We start from the raw sequence: 19,937 nt of genomic DNA on the forward strand, positions 1-19,937 counted from the left end.
CTACTCCAGGATCCTGACTACGCCACTGAGTACATTGAACATGGTTCGATCACCGCACATGTGATTAGAACATCCTGAATCAAGGAACCATGCATCTTCTCCTTTAGCTTCATACAGCTCCACATAAGACATCAAAAGAATTTCTTCTTCCTCAATTGCTGCATAATTAGCTTCTCTGTTCTGAGGACATTCATACCAAAAATGGCCAAGTTGATGGCATTGGTAACACTCTATGGTTGCTGATGAGATAAAACCGCAAGTGCACGGTCTTACCGAAGTAGTAAAATAAGAGTATTGTTCCGACAGGGAGTTATGAATTCAATTAACTTTTAATGATGATTAGATGAAAGAATTTTAGATAAAAGTTTGGGTTTTTAATTGAAAGTAAATAATAAAAGAAAAGATAAAAGCCTTGAGATTATTGGTTCATCTAATTGACAAGTTTTTCACAAACCAAACTATTAAACCTATAACGTTATGTTAGACCTAACTTCTAAAGACAGTTTCTCTTTTGTTCCTCTAGCAACCAAGCCTATTTCGCTGACTTGATTACTATTAGATTTTGGTCCTAAGTTGCAACCAAGCCTATTTCGCTGACTTGATCACAATTTAGAATCCTTGAAGTTCGAAACTATATGTCTCAAAGATTGTAAAGACTATTTCGTTGCCTTTACAATCTTTGTCTAAATTCACTTGTTCGAATATCAAAACTCCACTTTCGTTTTATGAATTGATATTTGAGATGATGGACGAACAATTATCAAACCCTCCACTTTCGTTTCCACAGTTTGATAATGGTTAATCCATGTTAAAGCGGTGAATTTAGATTAGAGATTAGGGTTACATAAGATTAAGGTTTAAAGCTTGGTTTGATTAGGATTATGTCATTAGACTTATCCAACAATCCCAAGACAAGAGAAGTCTACTCACTAATGTTCATCGTAGACATGGAGAAGAAGAGAGAAAGCATAAAAGTAAATAACAAGAAAGTAAACGGAACTTTTATTAGAAAGACAATTATCACATATTGAATTCCAAGAAAAGATGAATATTTGTGATGGCTAGCTACTCTATTTATAGTTTACATTCGACTTAAAATCTAAGCAATCACTAGAATGTTCCACAAGTAAACTAAAACATAGTAGCTTAAAATCTAAGCAAAAGCAGCAAAAGTAGTTCTGGAGTGTGGCACGGCCGTGCCAAGCTTCTGACTTTGGGGGAGATATATTTTGTCTCCAAATCTCCGTATTTTCGTACCGAATCAGCTTCAAATCCCTTTCTTTTGCTCCAAGACTCAATCCATCAAATATTCGTTCCTAAAATATAACAATATGGAATTAAAGTAAAATAGTTCAAAAAGGAAATAATATAAATATAAAATAAACTTAAATCTAATTAAAACGAAACTAAATAACATATTAAAATAGATAATAAATGACTCATCAGTTGCCTTGTTGAAATCTGGTCCACCTCTTCCTCTTCCTCTATATGCACCTCGACCACGACCTCTTCCCCCTTCATATGTCACTTTCAAGGCTTGTTCCTCACTACTGCGTCTTTTGAACTTCTGTTCGTGCACTATTGATGAGCTTTGCAACTCATCAATAGAAAGATAATCAATGTCTTTTGACTCTTCAATAGAACATACAATATAAGTAAACTTCTCGGTTAAAGAGCGTAGAATCTTTTCCACCACTTTAACGTTTGACATCTCCTCTCCATAAATTCGCATTTTGTTAGCCACTGTCGTGACCCTAGAGAAGTATTTTGTTACTCCTTCACCAGACCTCATTTCAAGAGTTTCAAAATCTCTGCGGAGAGCTTGAAGATGAGACCTTTTCACCCTTGCATTTCCTTCAAAAAATTTCTTCATAGAATCCCATATTTCCTTAGAAGTATCCTTTTTAAGAATGGTATCAAGCACGGTTCAATCAATGGCCTGAAAGAGGTAGTTTTTTGTTTTCAGATCCTTCAACTTCATCTCTTCATTCTTTTTTCGTTGTGCATCTGTTTGTATCACTCCGCTTTCTGGCTAAACATAGCCAGGCTCAATCAACTCCCAATGTTCCTTAGATTTGAGAAAATTTTCCATTAGCATGCTCCAATGGTCATAGTGACCATCAAAACGTGGAATTGCTGGTTGTACAAAACTTGCTTCTGTCGTCATTTTCTATGCTGCTGCAAGAATGTCAAAGGCTGCTGCTTTGATATATCAGGCCCAGTGGGGGCTCTGATACCAAATTGTTGAGAACCTGTATTTAAGTGTTTGGAAACTGATAGCAAAGAACACAACAATTGGACTGAATGACTCAGTTTTTATTGATTGCAATGTTGGCTTAAATAGCCTTTTAACACATGATGAAAACAACAACCGAAAGCAACCCACTTAGCTACTAAAATAAAGGCTAGTGGTGAGTAGTAACTGAAACAAATTAAAACAAATAAAAATTAAATTCATAAAGACTAAGTCTTCTCCTATAAACTAGAATTTTATTCTAACAGGAAATACTAGTTAACTCCTTCAAGTGAGGCTTGAAAGTGGTGGCGTCCGTTGTTAGCTTGGGAGGAGGAGTTGATTGGGAAGTATTCAGATTTACTTTTTTGTTCCTGAATTGTCATTTTTTTTGTTCTCTTTGGTATATGGTTCGTGCTTGGTTGGGTTTTTCATTAGTTGACCCTCGTGAGTCGTGATATTTCAAATCATTTTGTTCAATATACTCATTTGATAGGTGGCCCTAACGTGTGATGCTTTTTTATGCACTTAATTTGGTTTACTTGTGCTTGAGCCATTTGGAATGAAAAAATGACATAATTTTTAGGCTAAATTGCATTTTTGGTCCTTTAACTATTTAGGCAGTATCACTTTGGTCCCTTAATTAAAATTCGATTTATTTTGGTCCCTCAACTTCTCTCTGTTACACATTTTGGTCCTTTCTGTTAGTTTTAATTCAAAAACATTAGGTTTTCTTCATTTTCTTTTGGAATTTTTCTGGGATTCTTGTTGTTGATGGTTGATGGAGATGATATGGAGATGAAAATGAGGAGAAGAAGATGGAGAAAACCTAACGTTTTTTAATTAAAACTAACGGAAAGGACCAAAATGTGTAACGTAGAGAAGTTAAGGGACCAAAATAAATCGAATTTTAATTAAGGGACCAAGCGATACTACCTAAATAGTTAAGGGACTAAAAATGGAATTAAGGAAAACTCAATTACTCAATTTCTTGATAAGGTTAAACTTATATCTTTTTTGTGGTTGGAGACAAAAGTTACAAACTTATTTTAGGGTATCATAGCGGGTGACGGTGCCCTTTTCTTTGTTAGAGCATTGATTAATTTCATTTTGACTTATTTAAAAAATACTACTTTTAGTTCTTTTAATATGTGCAATATTGCACATGGTAGACAAACGCAACAAAATTCAATAACTTTAAAAAAAAAAAAAATTCAATACAAGATTAAATGTTTTATTTAAAGGTCCAACAATAAATGTTGGTTTGTCAATATCATGAGAATTGATATTTAAACAACTATTTTTAGGTGCCATTTAATTTGGGAAAGGAGAGTTCTTTCCCACCATGGGAAAGTTGATCATGTCCATTAGATTAAATGAAGAACATATTCCTATCATACTCTCTCAGCCACTAGATTATTTTTTTATACTATCTTTCACACTCTCTCTTTCATGTCCCCACACACCCATACCACCACCACTAAATCACAAATTCAACAACCACTTTGACCACCACTGCACCACCACACACCACCACTGCACCACCATGGTTGCTGCCGGAAAGAACTCTCTTTTCCCAAATGAAATGACACCATCATTTTAATCAAAACTCAAGAATACCTGCAAATTTTCCTATAAAGAATCTAAATTAACCTAACGATGCAATATTATATTTTTTTAGAGGGATGCAATATTATTTTGTTCATAGTTTATTTTAGAGGGATGCATAATTATCTTGTTGTTTGAATTCCAACCACCATCCCATAAACTATACCTGTTTGTGATCGTGTTTTTTTTTTTTTTTATTCAATTAATCCGTTTCTCTCCAGGTAAAATGATTGTATTATATAATTTTGAATTATATTATTTTTCTTCTGTTTTTTTTTTTTTTTTTATAAAAAAACAAATGGGTTCCTGGAAGCATAAAAAAGAAAAGAAAAGAAAAAATGTTAAAAAAGTAAGGTTTAAATGCATTTTTGGTCTTTCTATTTAAAAAGAAAATGATGTTTTGGTCTTCCTATTTTAAAAATCGTACGCTAACAAGTTTTCCGGCAGCAACCATGGTGGGGTGTGGTGGTGCAGTGGTGGTCAAAGTGGTTGTTGAATTTGTGATTTGGTGGTGGTGGTATGGGTGTGTGGGGACATGAAAGAGAGAGTGTGAAAGATAGTATAAAAAAATAATCTAGTGGTTGAGAGAGTATGATAGGAATATGTTCCTCATTTAATCTAATGGATATGATCAACTTTCCCATGGTGGGAAAGAACTCTCCTTTCCCAAATTAAATGGCACCCTATTTTTAATATATCATTGTACTTTTTTTTTTTCTTTTTATCTTTGTATTGTTTTTTGTCTTTTTCTTTCAAGTAATCTAATGACAAGAGAAATTTATCTTTGAGATGAATAACTAAGATGTCCGAGTACAAACCCATTCTGAGAATATATTGTGCAATATCATAGCTAAAAATTGTTTAAAATTGGTTGTGAAAATATATTTCCCGTATCATCATCATCACCACCCTTGTTACCCGTTGAGAAGTGAGAGACGAAGAAAGCAAGCACAGTAGCGGGTGGTAGCAGTGAGAGAGCGAACAGAAGAGAAGAGAAGAGAAGAAGGATAAGAAAAGGCGCGCGTAAGTAAATTCTTCTTAATCCCTTTGCTCCTAATTTTAATTCTAATTCACTGAAACAAATAAAATTCTAAGCATTCATACAAGTATTGAGATTTTTTTATACTACTAATTCAATTCTTCATTTCTTCTTCAATTCCCAAATTGCAAACTAATTAGAAATGTTGAAGGACGTTCACATTTCTTCTTCTCAAACTTGTTTTTGTTATTGTTAGAATTGGGTCAAATTTATACTCATTCAAACTACGGACTCTTTGGTAAGACAAACCTGTTCTAAATGATAAACATGTCTTGTTTCCTTTGGCGTTGATGATAACTGTTGAGTTGACCTCAAATCTCTCTTGTCAATAGCGGCCGCTACTGGCGCGGAGCGGCCAAAACCAGTAAAACGTGACGCAGCGCTCCAAGGCGGAGCGTTTGGAGAAAGCGGCTGAAGCGGTCGCGATTGCGGGTATCAAGCGGGCGCGATGCTGGTCAAGCGGACGCTTTTCCCTTAAAACCATTTTCAGGGTCATTTTTTTTAATTAAAACCGTTTTAAGGGTCACTTAAAACCGTTTTGAAGGTCCTCTTCTCATCTCATCATCTCTTGATCGCAGAACCCATCTTTGTTCTCCTCTCTTCATCTCTTGATTGTAGAATTTGTTAATTTGTTAATTGGGAGGATGACCTTGTTAATTGTTAATGTTTTACACTTTTGTTACTTTAAGCTTTAGAGGCTTAAAGTGTTGGTTTCCTTGAATTTTTTTAGTATTTTTTGCGAGTATGTTTTATGTTTTGCTTTAGTAAAGTGACTTTTATTTCAGATTAGGAATACTTCATGAATTTTGAGTAATGTTAATGGTATTTTAGTATTTTTTTTTCCAACAATATAGTATTTTAATATTAAATATATTAGTGTCCGCACCACCAAAATAGCGCCTGCTACGCGTTCGCATCCCGCGCCGCATTTCCGCTTTGACAACAGAGCCTCAAATTCAAACTAATTAGCATCCCTCAAATTCAAAAATCTGTCTCTAAGTTGAACTAGATTTTGTATGAGTTTAATTTAGGATGTTTAGCTTTAGGACAAAATTATTATTTGACATGTTACAATTTGATTTGAACATTATCTTTACTCATAAAACCAGTTCTTATCTCCAGCAGTTAAGCGCTGCTTCGTCCTCTGGAACAATTCCTACTTTTCTTATGCAATTTCTAGTTCAGGTGGTTGTGGCAGTTTGTTTTATCGGTGTACCCAAACTATATGATGATGATTCAGTGATAACTATATGTAACTTGTTCGCGTTTGTTTTAATTTCTGTTTATTTTTTCTCTTTTTCAGGAAAACAGATATGGATTGTTTGGCTACATCACCTGTTCTTTCTAATAAACTTATTCCTTTTCCTACCACTAACTCCAAATTGGGAGCCAGTTTCCAGAAAATATACAGAAGTACAACCAAACAAAAATCACGTCTCTCTTTTTCTAGGGAGAATTGTGAAAGTCGGAGTAATGTTGCAATCAAATCAAGCAGAGGAGTATCTTCTTTGCAAACCCAACAAGAACTTCGAACCTGGGAAGACCCAGATATTCGTAGTGACAGCGACGATGAGTATGGTGATGAAGAAGATAAAAGCCTTGGATTTAAAAATGATGGGGAACAGAAAGAGACAGAGACGCAGGACGAGTATGAGGAGCGTATTAAGAAAGGTACTTTTGTTTTTCAAGTTATTTTTTCTCTATTGGAGTCCGTATGTCATGACATGATATTGAAAACTGGGCCGGACATTTCTGTGTTGGCTAACCTAGAACTTGTATCAGATTGGAAAAAATAATAATCATACATGAGTATAAGCTGGCCATAATCATGATCATTGATCAGTTTACTAAAATATGGTTCAGTCTAAATTTTAATAATTGGTCTGAAGTTTGGGATTACAAAGCTACAAATGTGGCTTTTTGGCTAACTAAAAGCTTTAGCAGGGTCCTATACTTAGATTAAAAGGTTTACAGTTTATCATATAGGTTGATATAATGCTTGATCCCAGCCCTTGTTTTGTTTTTTCTCTTAAAAGATAACTTCTATATATTTTTCAAACCTTGTTAGACACTCGTTTCTTATATTGATAGTAATAAGATATGACAAAAAAGAAGGCTTACCAATTTCATGGTCCATCCAGTTTTCAAAATATTGCTTTACACATTTCTCCTTTTTTGGTGTTTGTACTTTCAAATGGTTTTAAGCTTTTGATAAGGTCCTAATTGTTGAATATCTCCATTGAGTAAATAAAAAAATATATTGAATGATGGTTGAGAAATAGATTTTAGAAATAGAATGTCTTCTAATATTGTACAGCCTATAAATTGATACTTTTGTTAATGCAGAGGTTGAACGACTTTTAAAACCAGAAGAACTAGAAATACTGCAACAGAATATAACTCCTAATTTGGAAAAAATTTCATCTGTAAGTCTGTAACTCAGCATTGTCTCTCCTAGAGCCTTGCATTCTTATCTGCATTTGAGCTCTTATTTTCATGTATTCAGGAAAAATGGAACCCACTGCACTCTCTTGGCTTATCGTTCCAGATTTATAGTATGGACAAGCTTCTTGAAAGTGGTCATGATATTGATTCCATCAATAAGGTGCGTTTGTTTATATTATATGTATGTCAATTTTTACATAATATTTTCCTAGTCGTAAATAAGATAATTTGATCGACAGGAAGGTCTCACTGCTCTTCATAAGGCAGTTATAGGTAAAAAAGAAGCTGTTATAAGCCATCTTCTACGGAAAGGTGCAAGTCCTCATATCCAGGATAAGGTGTGAATAAATTCCTTATGTTCATATGCTTTTGACTGCGCTCTGCAAGTGTGATTATGTGTTTATATATTTATTGATATGGCAGGATGGAGCTACTCCACTTCATTATGCAGTTGAAGTTGGTGCAAAGCAAACTGTGAAATTATTGATCAAATACAATGTTGATGTCAATGTGGCAGATAATGTGAGCATTTTTATAAAAACAAGCATTTTCTAACTGTAAATAAGTTCTTTAGTTTTACTTGCTGTATATGGGTTATTTACTATTAATAATCTCTCAGGAAGGTTGGACCCCATTGCATGTTGCCGTTCAAAGCCGGAATAGAGATATAGCGAAAATTTTGTTAGCCAATGGCGCAGATAGGTCGACAGAAAATAAGGTATTTATTTGTACATTCCACTGCAGAGCTCAATAATTTATATGCAACATGGTGAACATGTATTAATTTATGATCATTTTATTTATTCTTGTGTTAGACCTCTTATTAGAAAAAAAATATATTAGATGAGGGCCAGGCCCAATGGGCCGAATTAATTAGATAATCAAAATTGAATTAATAGTGCAGTTAATCAGTTGGATAAATTGTAGTCAGTACAGAACAGTTTTTCAGGTAGTTATCAGTGGTTATTTGTGAGGGAGAGGCTAAGATCTCTAATCCATTCTTTCTAACCAGTTTGAATGTGTGAATTCTGCTTTCTCTAGTGTGTGTAATTCTGTTTCTTCTGTAGTTGAAATTCTACCATCAATAACACTTCTTTCGATGGCTGATTCCTTTATTAGCTATACTTTTCAATTCTTTTAGGCTATACTGCTGCAGTCCATTGGAATTAATAATGAGTTGCTTCAGTTGTAACGTGTAGAAATTCTATAATTTCTATGGGGTTTCGAGTTTGTATTGTTGTAGGTAGAAACTGGTGAAGTGAGCTGCTTCCTTTATATAATTAAGGGTGAATTTGGAAGAGCTTATGTACAGTTTTTTATGTAACACTTATGTGTTCAAGAGTTATGACTAGAGCTTATGATATGTTCATAAGCTGTTTTGAGCTCATTTCAATAAGCGCCACATAATACCTAGTTTGCAACTAATATGAAAACAGTTTAATCACATTTGCTTTTGATTAAATAAAGAGCTTATACTTATACATACACTTTTATAAGAAACACTTGCTTAATCAGAGAGTGCTTAATTAAGATGTTTTTCAAACATAACCTACATGCCTTTGAACCAGTCAATTATAAACTGTAATTGGTTTACATGCTAGTGAATAGGGAAGTTATTCTTTTTGCTTGTGGTAGAACTTCATTGATTGGTTATGTTTCAGGACGGGAAAACAGCACTGGATATAAGTATATGTTATGGAAAAGACTTCATGTCTTATGACCTTGCTAGATTAATTAAGATAGGTCCAGGCAACTGAGTTCTATAATGGGCGAGGTGTGATCGAGCAGAACCAGATTGAATCTTTAGTTATATGTTATGTGCTTTCTAATTGGTGCTTTATACTTCTTCAATCATTGGAAATCTTAGAGACCGATATTTTTCAAAATGAAAGCTTTGATGGAATCTTCCACATCAATGATTCCTTGGAAGAACATTTTTGCAGTATAGTTGTAGCTGTCAAATGCATAGTGCAGATTATAAGTCTTATTATTGGTTAACTGCGACGAAGTGCTTTGCCAATTACTCAATTATCCACGACAAATTATTCAAGCTGCTATGATCTCTACATGAAGAGTTATTTCAGATATGTACGAATGATATATCTGTTGTGTTTTTTTATAATGAATTGTAACATAGTTGACGTGGTTTATAAATTTCTATTTAATGTAGTATGTCTTACTGTTGAAAAGTTATTTATAATATTTAAATGGTGATTATTTTTCATGTTTAGTTATAATAGGTTTTATTCCATGTAAATAATGAACTTCTTTCTGCACATGGAAGCACAAATTAACATTCCTTGTTCTCTTCTAGATCATTTAAATCAAAATAATTTAACGCGATTGCAATTTTTGTCATTTAACGTTTTTATTGGATTTGCTCAAAATTATTCTTTGCTTATTTTTTTTGGTCAGTCCTAATAAAGATAGAGAAGTAGGTTGTGAAGTTGAAAGTAAAACCTTCAAAAAGCATAACTAAAGTTGTAACTCATCCAATTTATTGTCACTTTGATTATGTGCACATGGTTAACTTTGATATTCTAGGAAAATTATAATGGCTTCCACTAATGTTGTAATCATACAGCTTGAAGTGAGGGATTCAAGCTTGCAAACTGGGGACCCAGCTAGGTCTACCCTTAGACAAAGCCTTAGTTTTAAATATAAGCTTTATTCCCTCTTTGTTAAAAAGCTCAAGTAAATTTTTGAAAAAGAAAACCAATCACTATCCCTATGTTGTCAAATAACTGCTATAGCGCAACGGAATTTGAACAAATCGACGTTGTCATTGATACGTTATTTAGCATAATAAAGTGCTGTCAGATAGCAGTTATAGCGGCGCTATAATACTATATCATGACTGAATTTGTACAAATTACTATTTTCATAGTTCACTATTGACAACACTTACTATCTCAAAGCTAAGAATTGAGAGAAAAAACCTAATTATCATGCACAAGCTTCTGTAGACCTGTGTTGTCTCCTCAACTCTTCATCAGCATTCCTTAGAAATTGATCCCAACCACTCCCTGAACTGGTATCCAAGTAATCATATGGAACTGCTGTTTTAAGGCCTGGCCTAACACCGCAACGATCTTCCACAATTCTAAACTCAACATCATCTCCTTTACTACGTATATGCGCTAATTCATCCCATGTAAACATCAATGATAATGTTTGTAACGTAAACATCAAATGTGTAGTTTTCTGACTCAAATTTATCTCTCACATAATTGTTGAAAAAGGTTTGTGTCAGTAATAAGATATCATTCTTCTTTTCAATCAGAACAAGATAAAAAGTAGTAACCTCTCGCTGAGAAATTCCGACTAATTTCTGATTTTGTACAAAACAACGAAACTCCATGTCTGGCTTAAGGGATGGATACCATTTACGGAGAGCAAGAAAGAAATTCTGGGGTCGAGATGTAATTTTATCGTGGCAAGAATCATAAGCATGGCACAAGTCATGGACTAATGAGTCGGATGCTCGGAACAAAAGCACAACCTCATTTAAATTGGTGCAGCGAAGGGTACCAGAAGTACTTATCCAAGCTGAATCCTTTGGGGCACTCCAATTCAGTTTGGGAAAGCAGGGGTGCATTAGGTTCTTCCGCTTCATCATCGGATCCCTCTGACACCTGAAAATCTTCATCATCAGGATTATGCATTCTATTGGGTAGTGCATCCTCGTTTAAGACTGAAGTAGGTAACAAGAAGTGCCCAGAGTCATCAAGAAGGTAATCAACAAAATGTTCAGAAAGTTTATGAATTAAGGTCTTGATTACATTCTAACCCCAGGAAAATAAGATTTTTGCAAGTAAGATTGAGAAAAATGTTTCAACTTTGCTTCATAAAAGATAGGAAACAATTACTAATAAGAACTGTACAAAACACACAAACTCCCTAGATATTCGAGGGATTCAGAACTCTCCTCATGAATGGCCTAACTCTCCATCTGCCCTACTTTTATATATACGGAATATGTCATATTTGGCCTAACCAACTCCATAATTAACCCATTAACTATGTGTAACTATCAATCACCACTAACTAAACTGGTTTGAGCTAAGGGATTTATTTGAATTAATTAAAACATATAACAATGTAAGATGATATCAATGACAACTATTCATACCTAGTTAAACTATGTAAGATGATATCAATGACAACATGTATGAGATGAATGTAAAGTGTCAAAAAACATGATTTATGCTCTCAATAGTGTTTTGAAGTTTGATGATCTGTTCATCCACATAAATCACAATTACATGCCTCCACTTTGAACAATTTGGCTCGTTTGTTACGGATTAAAATAAAAGTGATTTTGACATAAAATAATTTAGAGATTTTATGAAAAATTAGAATCTATTTTGTGTTTGTTTACCGTGATAAAAATCTTTTTTTTTTTAAACAAATAATCTAGTTTGTTTGGATACAACTACATAAAAGGCATTTTTTGTTACAAAATTAGTTCAGGCCCGTTTGTTACGGATTAAAATAAAATTGATTCTGACATAAAATAATTTAGAGATTATATTTTAGAGATTTTAAGAAAAATGGGAATCTATTTTGCGTTTGTTTACCGTGGTAAAAATCACTTTTTGTAAACAAATAATCTAGTTTGTTTGGATACAACTATATAAAAGGGATTTTTTCGTTACAAAATTAGTTCAATTTTTTAAAATATATTCTCTCTCCTCTAAAAAAAATCTATTTTTTGAGAAGCTGGTCTTAACAGCTTCTCATTTGAAGCTGTTTTTAGATTTTTTTTAGATTCTGATTTTTTTAAAAAGCTGTAACAAATGGATGCAAAATTCTTAAAAGTGATTATTTTCTTAAAAAAAATGATTTTTTTTTTAAAAAAAAGTTATAACAAACGGGCTTATAATGCTTAATAAGGGGTATTCATAACTCCGAACAATTTTGAATGCATACTATTTTTGTGGTAAAATTGTATTAAGGTTTTAAAAAATGTTGAAATTTTTAGAGTTCAAGGTAAGGAGTATGTCCCATAATTGAGTTCATGCAACAATATACAAATAATGCTACTGTCTTACCTTTTGGTAAGAAGAATTCTTAGCACATTAATTCACATAACTTGGTAATACCTAAATAACATAAACACTTGAGATTAAAGGTGTATCCGGTGTTTGACATACGCTAACATTTAATCATTTCCATTTTATATCAAATTATTCAAAGTTCAAGACTAATAAGTAGCATATCCATCCATCATAAAGCATGTATCGAAGATTGAAAAACAGAAAGAGGTGTGAGGGGATAGTAGATAATCATATAAATTACATAAAGAGGAAAGTAAAGTTTGAAGATATATATACTCACCAGATGCGGCGGCGATTGGTCTTTGATGCGGTTGCGTTCGACTCTTCCGCAGGCTACCGTGGAGGTCTCCAAGGACCAAGGGACTAAACGGAGTGTTAATGTAAAAATATATCTAAACTTAATAAAAATGATGCATTGATTTAACTAGAGAAAAAAAAAATTAGGTGATTAACCAAACTAACTCAATAAAAAAACTATAAACCGAACTAATCTACATCAAAATTGTAAAAAAAACATTTGATTCAAATTTATTTAGATTATTTTTTTACTAAATTGCGTCAAACCAAACTGAAACACACGAAAAAACACAAATTAAATGTTCGTTACATATACCAATATTCATAGAAATTTGATGGAAACTTTTATAAAATAACAATTTTTTTTTCTTGTTGGGTGTTTTTTTTACTTTTTATTTCAAAAATATATCTATGACCTACTTAGACTTATAGAGAATGATGTATTTTTGTCCACATTCTTAACTTGGTCTATTTTGTTGGGAATGGGCATTGTTGCATGAAAATGAAATTGAAATGTTTGATGAAATTTAAAACATTGTTGAAAACATTGATGTAAATATGGTGTGTTTTAGCTTTTTAATAATTTGATTTTAACATCGAAGACAAAAAATTGTATTGTCTAAAAAACCGTTTCAACCGATTCAATCAAAACTGCGTTGATTTGCTTTGGTTTAGTTCAGATTTTATTTTAAAAGTCAACCGAACCAAATAAAATTGTATGCTTTCTTATCTTGCAGTTCGGATGACTCCAAATCAAACCGAACCACAATCCTAGGTGTGGTGAAGAAAAAAAAAAACTATGGTATTTACCTAAACTAGTCATGATTTTATTTTTTTTCAGGTTCATACCCCTTTTGGTCCTTGTAATATTAACGAATTCCAGTTTTAGTCCTTGTAAAAAAAAAAATTTAGATTATGTCCTCATCATTTTAGATTCTTCCACTTTTAGTCTCTCAATTAAACACATCAGCAGAATCTGCTGATGTGTCATTGATGACTGTGTAATTTTAATATTCTTTAATCCACCTGATATTTATAATTATTTTTATTATTTAAACTTCTAAAACATAAATTAAAAAACACAAACATTTTCATTCCCTCCTCTCTCTCTGCGATCTATCTTCTTCTCCCTCCCTCTTTCTTCGCCTCCGACCACCATCTTGGCCGCTGTCCATCACATCATTGCAGCGCACCACCATCCACCACCTTCGTTCTTCCTCTCCTTCTACACCCTCCACTGTCATCTCTTTGTTCCTCTTCCCCATCTCTCCCCTCCATCGTCATCTCTCCTTCATTAATCAATCACCACCACACCCTTCCTCCTCAGTCACCACCACCATCCTCGTCGCCACCACCACACCCACAACCATCTCACTTTAATTCTAAACCCTAATTTTCTTCCCCTCCAAAATTCAGAATATAACCTTTTAATTTTAGATCAGATTTAACAGTGTTTTGATTTGAAAACCCTTAACCTTATAAGTTTGCATCAGATTCGTTTATACAATTAATTCAGATGCATTTGTCAATTTGTTTCTCAAAGCCTTAGATCTGAAAATCTGAAATTTAAGTTCGGGTTTCATTTGATTTGTGGTGTTAATTGATTTGGGAGTTTCAATTTGATTTATGGTTTTGCATTGAAGAATAAGAAAGAGAGTGTTTGAAATAGGATGGGTTGAAACAAGAAAATGTGAAACAGAGAAATAGATGAAGAATGGGTTAGTTTTTTTTTTGTTGAAGATGAAGATGGTTTGGAACGAAAAAAAGAAGATGAAGAGGGTCTGTTATTTTGTTTCAATTTTTTTATTTTTCTATTTTAATAATGTTTTAAAGTTTTTTTTAATAAGTATAAATCATATCCCTCAAAAATGAAATAATTATGAATCATAGAAAAGCCACATGAAAATAAATTTAATAAAAAAAAAAAAGAATTACACAGTCATCATGACATATCAGCAGATTGTGCTAATGTGTTTAATTGAGGGACTAAAAGTGGAAGAATCTAAAATGACAGGGACAAAATCTAAACTATTTTTTTACAAGGACTAAAACTGGAATTCGCTAATATTACAGAGACCAAAGTTGATATTAACCCTTTTTTTTCTTTCAAATTGTCAATTCTTTTAAAAATATAAACTCAAAATGTGTGTTATAAACACAAAAGGTGTATATTTATTTAAGAACGGTAAAAAAAAACCTTAAACCAAAATGAACAGTACAAAAAATATTAAGGAAATGCATTTAGGTTTTGTACTTAGCTAAAACTCTCTTGAAATTTTATAGCTTATAAATTCTACAATATTAATTTGATTTAATTGAAGAATAAAACTAGATTTTTAATTTTTGGTGGTGGTCGGGGTTCAAACCCCGGACCTTGCATATATTATACATTATCCTTACCAACTGAGCTAAACTCACGAGGACAAACTAATTTTATTTGATGTTAAATGATAATGTCAAAATTACTTACTTACGCTTACATTCAATTATATATCGGCGAATTGATAATTGTAAGAAACAAATACATTAAAGTGGAATAAAAAAAATACTATTACTTTTTCCACTCTCTTAATTTCTCATGCGCCCTTCAAATTTACAAAAAAATCCTTCGGATTATATAATTCGGAAAACACTTTTACCAGAATTACACACTTTGTTTTATTTTATATTATTTAGATGCTAAATTTATAAAATAAATGCAAATAAAGACACAAATATACGAACAAAAATAATACATAAAATCTCATTTTATTAATATAATTATTCATACGTTTAGAATGGTGTAAAACTAAATCTATGGGAAAAAAAACCACTAGAAAACCTACCTCCCTAGGGTAAAACTAAATCTAGCATTACCCAAAGAAGGTTGGTCAGGGGGAGGTTACTGGGGTAAGGTTTGTTTCCGGGGTGAAAGAGACCTTTATGGTCAACCCTGCACCCCGACAGACCAACCTTGCACTCATATAGATCGTGTTTCTTTGCAGCGCGTTGCCTTCCCCGTTGACCGGTCATATAATCAGTTTCCAAAGTATCCTCTTTTTATGAAAGGCCAACAATGAAAACACATTTTGCATAGAATGAACATAAGGAGAGGAGGAGAGAGTTTGAGAAATGGTTTGAGAAATTAATGTGAAGGTTTTTAAGGCTATTTATAGGATTTCTTTAGACATATGTTACATCTATGCTTAATGCTGAGTCAAAAACGTGTTCAAATGGGTTTTAACAGCCATTAATGTTGTAAAAACCTTTGAAAACGTGTTTCTTGTGGTGCAGACCACCGTCCAAAACAAACTGACACTATTCGGATTACATAATCCGGACAACTCCCATGGTTTCTTGATTATGTAATCCGAATTTTTACAATACAAGGCCAAATTGAAGGAAGCTACGCACCTTCTGTGGGGTAACGGACATCTCGGATTATACAATCCAGAACATGATTTTTTTCATGTGGTCCACATTGGACCGACAATTTCTGTGGTCCACGACGCCCAGAGACCTCTATAAATAGGTGATTTTGTGTTCATAACCAGAAACCACACCAAAAAAAAAAAAAAAACCATGGAAAACTCTGTCTTTGATCTGAACACCAAGCTAGCTGCAGTTTACTACAATGGGGGAAACCACCCCATTTTTTCAGGATTCCCAATGATGTCACCTTTTCTAGGTTGAATCAAATCAACCTCGAACTCAACTACAGGGACACACAAAGGGTGGATGGTGTTAAGTATCGATGTTCGTCGACCGACTCATCCAGAAGTGTGCGGTTCACCCGGATGAAACTCATGAACGACGACGACGTGAGAATCATGTTCTCCATCTTTAGTCAGCTCAGTATTAGAGGGACAATCGTGTTGGACGCTTCGTTGGTCAGATCTATTGAACATATTCGACAAAGTTTGATCCGACCAAGGAACTACGAAGAGATCAGGGCACTAATGGACACACCAGACGAAGATATTAGTTTCGATGATTCGTGATGATGTGTTATAGATTATTTAATTACGTGTTTTATGTTGTTTTTAATTACTTGTTTTATGTTTTATTAAATTACGTGTTAGTTATATGTTCTTCAACTAAGATGTTTTATTATGTTTTAAATAATATATATTATCTAAATTTTCATTATGTGTTACTTTACGCCAAAGATGTTCATTTAAACGCTAAAATCATCCGAATTCAAATTAATTTTATAGGGTGTAAGTGCAATTCGGATTATGTAATCCGAAATCCCTCAACATAGGATTCTTTTGTATGGACCACAATGCACCGACATTTTATGTGGTCCACAACGTCCAGAGACCTCTATAAATAAGTATTTCTGGTTTTCATCTTCATTTTCAGCAAAACACACAAACACACCACAGAAAACCATGCAAATTTTGTCATTAAGTTGAGGATTTTTCTCACGTGGTCGCAAATAGATAGCTCTTTGTTTGACCGCGTGATGAAGATCTTCAACATGCTGTAAAAAATACAAACAAACACACCAAAGAAACCATACAATTTTTTGTCATTGTGTTGAGGATCTTACTCATGTTGTATTAAATATATAACGACATGATAAAGATCCTCAACATGTTGTCAAAGATATATAGATACAAAGGGGTTGCTTTGTATTTGTATATCAAGAGGTTTGCTATGAGCTAGATCTTGGTGCCTTAGCAATAGAAATATCTCAGTTGACAAGGCAGCAGGATCTAACTCAAAACAATCCTCTTGAAACACCTTGTCTTTCATCGTTATGTTGCATATCTGAATCCGAAAAGGTTTTTATGAGCTCGATCCAGTTGGCCTTCCGATAGAAATATGTCAGTTGGAAGACCATCATGATCGAGTTAAAAAGCACCTATTCGAACACCATCCTAGAATATTTTGCTGTTTACATTGTTTTATGCTGCTTACTTTTTTTTTTAATGCATTTATTACTTATTTTCCACGAAATCTCTCTAAAAAAAAACCATCTAAATAGGCATTCTGGTGCTGTCCGGATTATACAATCCATAATGTTTTTCTCATTTCCGGATTATATAATCCGGAAACACTCAGTTGTTTTTGGACGGTGGCGTTTCACCAAAGGTTTGGCCAGTTAGTGGAGTTTTAATGCGTTTTTTGGTCGGTTTTGAATGACAAACACGTTTTTATTGATTGTACTTATGACCTAGGACTTGTTTTAGGCTATAAATAAGCTTTCATATTCAACAAATTCTTTCATTCTTCACTTCACCTCTTTTCTTACATTTTCTTCAATTATTTTTAGTTCTTAGGAGTGTTTGTGGTGTCATGGTCATTGTTGACCATTCATATAACCCCTGCAATTGCTTTGCAGCTTATGCGGGGGTTATATAACGGCCAATAGAGACCTTTGACATCAAAGAAAACACCAAAAATCTCATATCAAAACTGTCCGGATTTTGTTTTATGAAAATCTCTAACAATCTGGTTCATATTACATAATCCAGACCAGGGTTAATTTTTTTTTTTTTTTTTGCAGGGCGTGCGAGAAACAGGCAGGGTGGAAAAAGTAATAGACTAAAAAAAAGAGTGAACAAAATAAAAAAATAATGGGCTGGGCTTGGCCCATATGGTCGGGTGGGCTCGTTAATGTGTAACCCACTAATAAATGGGTTGGGTCAGATCAACCTATTTAGAAAATGACTATTATATTTTTCACCCTACTTATTTCTAGCGCACCCTATTTTTTTATTTTTTATTTTTACGAAAATATTAATGGAATTTTCGGATTCTATAATCCAAATTGAGTTTTCCTCTTGTTTTGGGGTGAAAAAAAAAGAGTTTTTCATCAATTCAGATTTTATAATTCAAACACCCCAAAAAATTGGACGCGTTCCTTGATTTTTTTTTTTTTTTCTTCTTCTTCTTCAGATCATAAAATCCAAGTTCCATCTTAAACACCCTTATTTTGGGGAAAAGTAATACAGATTATATAATTTGAACTGTAACAGCATAAATTTTGAGCATGTTTGTGACATTGATAGCCAGTTTAGGGATCATATTATTCTTCCTAGCTTCCGTCCTTTTGTTTTAGATAATTATTAGTTGTTCCCAGTTAAAAATACAGATTTCGGGCCATTTGATCGGATTTCTTCAAATATCATTAGACACTACAACTTTTTCAAAAAAAACATTAGACACTACAAAATGAGTTTCAATTGATGTTATTTTCATAAAAAAACTTATAATTAGATGTGATACAATAATTATACAATTATTCACAATAGACAAATAGATAAACGAATACGTTGGTGCTCATTTTTCCGCTAATAATAATATTAATAATAGGTTATTGTTATTTAAAATAAATTGCATCCCCTGAGTCGGGGTCCTGGCTATGCATTGTGAGGATGTTTTAGTTGTGGTGGACAGCGGAAGCGCGACGTAGGGTTTAGAGAGAGAAGAGAGCTTTATGTGTGTTTTTTTTTTCTTCTTCACTTATTCACCTCATTATCTCAACCAAGACTCAAATATTTATTCACCACATTATAACAAATTAATTTCTTCCGCTACACCTAAAAGTACCAAACCTCCATAGATGAACTTCTTACTTTTTTTAATTACAACATATTCTTAGGAAAGAGTTTCTTTTTACATAGTTGAGCTAAACTCCACTTTGTCCTCTAATCCATTCTAGCCGACTAGAATATCAGATTGAGAGATATTTTCCACTATTGTTGAAAAATAATTCTTATATGTGGTCTTTATGTTAACAGTTGTCAATAATGCAATATGTGGAAATTGTTATTTTATACACAAAAGTCTGTATAAGAAGTTAAGAACTTATACGTTGGAGTTAGTCTAAGATGTTGATGCCTCTACTTCAACACAATTTGTCCAAAGAACATGTGGGTGTGGTGATAATTTGTGCTAACGATACTTTTCTCACTATTTTATTATTTATGTGTAGATAAAACATAATTCAACTAACTCCAAAGGTTTAGTCAAGTGGTAAAATGACAGGTCTTGAATCCAAGAACCTAAGTTTGAGCTCCACTGGTATCTTTGGAGGGAGGTAAATGTAAATATTTTTGTAAGTGCTCTTTGAGCCCGAAAGTCTTCCCTGCCTTAGACTGGGGCACCATCCCCCTCATCCTAAAATTTTGTAACAAAAAAAAAACATAATTCAACTGGACAGTCAAACAACATGAGACATCCAATTGACTATTTCATTGATTTAATTGGCCAGTATGACCTGATTTTAAATTTCAAAATATTATTAGATAAGATGAGAGTGTTG

The 19,937-nt window shown here is 33.2% G+C and overlaps 2 protein-coding genes and 1 pseudogene across 3 annotated transcripts; 1 reads left to right on the forward strand and 2 right to left on the reverse strand.

Annotated features, from left to right (window-relative positions):
* Nucleotides 1-2,167, reverse strand: LOC112419379 (uncharacterized). The gene is made up of 3 exons (XM_024777016.1): nucleotides 2,039-2,167; nucleotides 1,451-1,900; nucleotides 1-180 (listed from the first exon to the last, which is right to left on the reverse strand). Exons 1-3 carry the CDS (start codon nucleotides 2,165-2,167, stop codon nucleotides 1-3), a joined length of 759 nt encoding a protein of 252 aa, XP_024632784.1.
* Nucleotides 2,168-4,641: 2,474 nt separating this feature from the next.
* On the forward strand, nucleotides 4,642-9,527 carry LOC11413154 (ankyrin repeat domain-containing protein EMB506, chloroplastic). 2 transcript variants are annotated; one of them, XM_003595470.4, is made up of 8 exons: nucleotides 4,642-4,864; nucleotides 6,184-6,551; nucleotides 7,227-7,306; nucleotides 7,387-7,485; nucleotides 7,565-7,663; nucleotides 7,749-7,847; nucleotides 7,945-8,043; nucleotides 8,987-9,527. In XM_003595470.4, the coding sequence occupies exons 2-8, from the start codon at nucleotides 6,194-6,196 to the stop codon at nucleotides 9,080-9,082; spliced, it is 930 nt and encodes a 309-aa protein (XP_003595518.1). In that variant the 5' UTR covers nucleotides 4,642-4,864; nucleotides 6,184-6,193; the 3' UTR covers nucleotides 9,083-9,527. The 2 variants fall into 2 exon arrangements, with proteins under 2 accessions (XP_003595518.1, XP_024631470.1); XM_024775702.2 differs by lacking the exon at nucleotides 4,642-4,864 and adding an exon at nucleotides 5,968-6,065.
* A 558-nt stretch (nucleotides 9,528-10,085) lies between these two features.
* Nucleotides 10,086-17,422, reverse strand: LOC11412680 (cell division cycle protein 123 homolog; annotated as a pseudogene).
* Between the last annotated feature and the right edge of the window lie 2,515 nt (nucleotides 17,423-19,937).

The sequence above is a fragment of the Medicago truncatula genome, chromosome 2, assembly GCF_003473485.1.
Source record: "Medicago truncatula cultivar Jemalong A17 chromosome 2, MtrunA17r5.0-ANR, whole genome shotgun sequence".
In the NCBI taxonomy this organism is placed as follows: Eukaryota; Viridiplantae; Streptophyta; class Magnoliopsida; order Fabales; family Fabaceae; genus Medicago; species Medicago truncatula.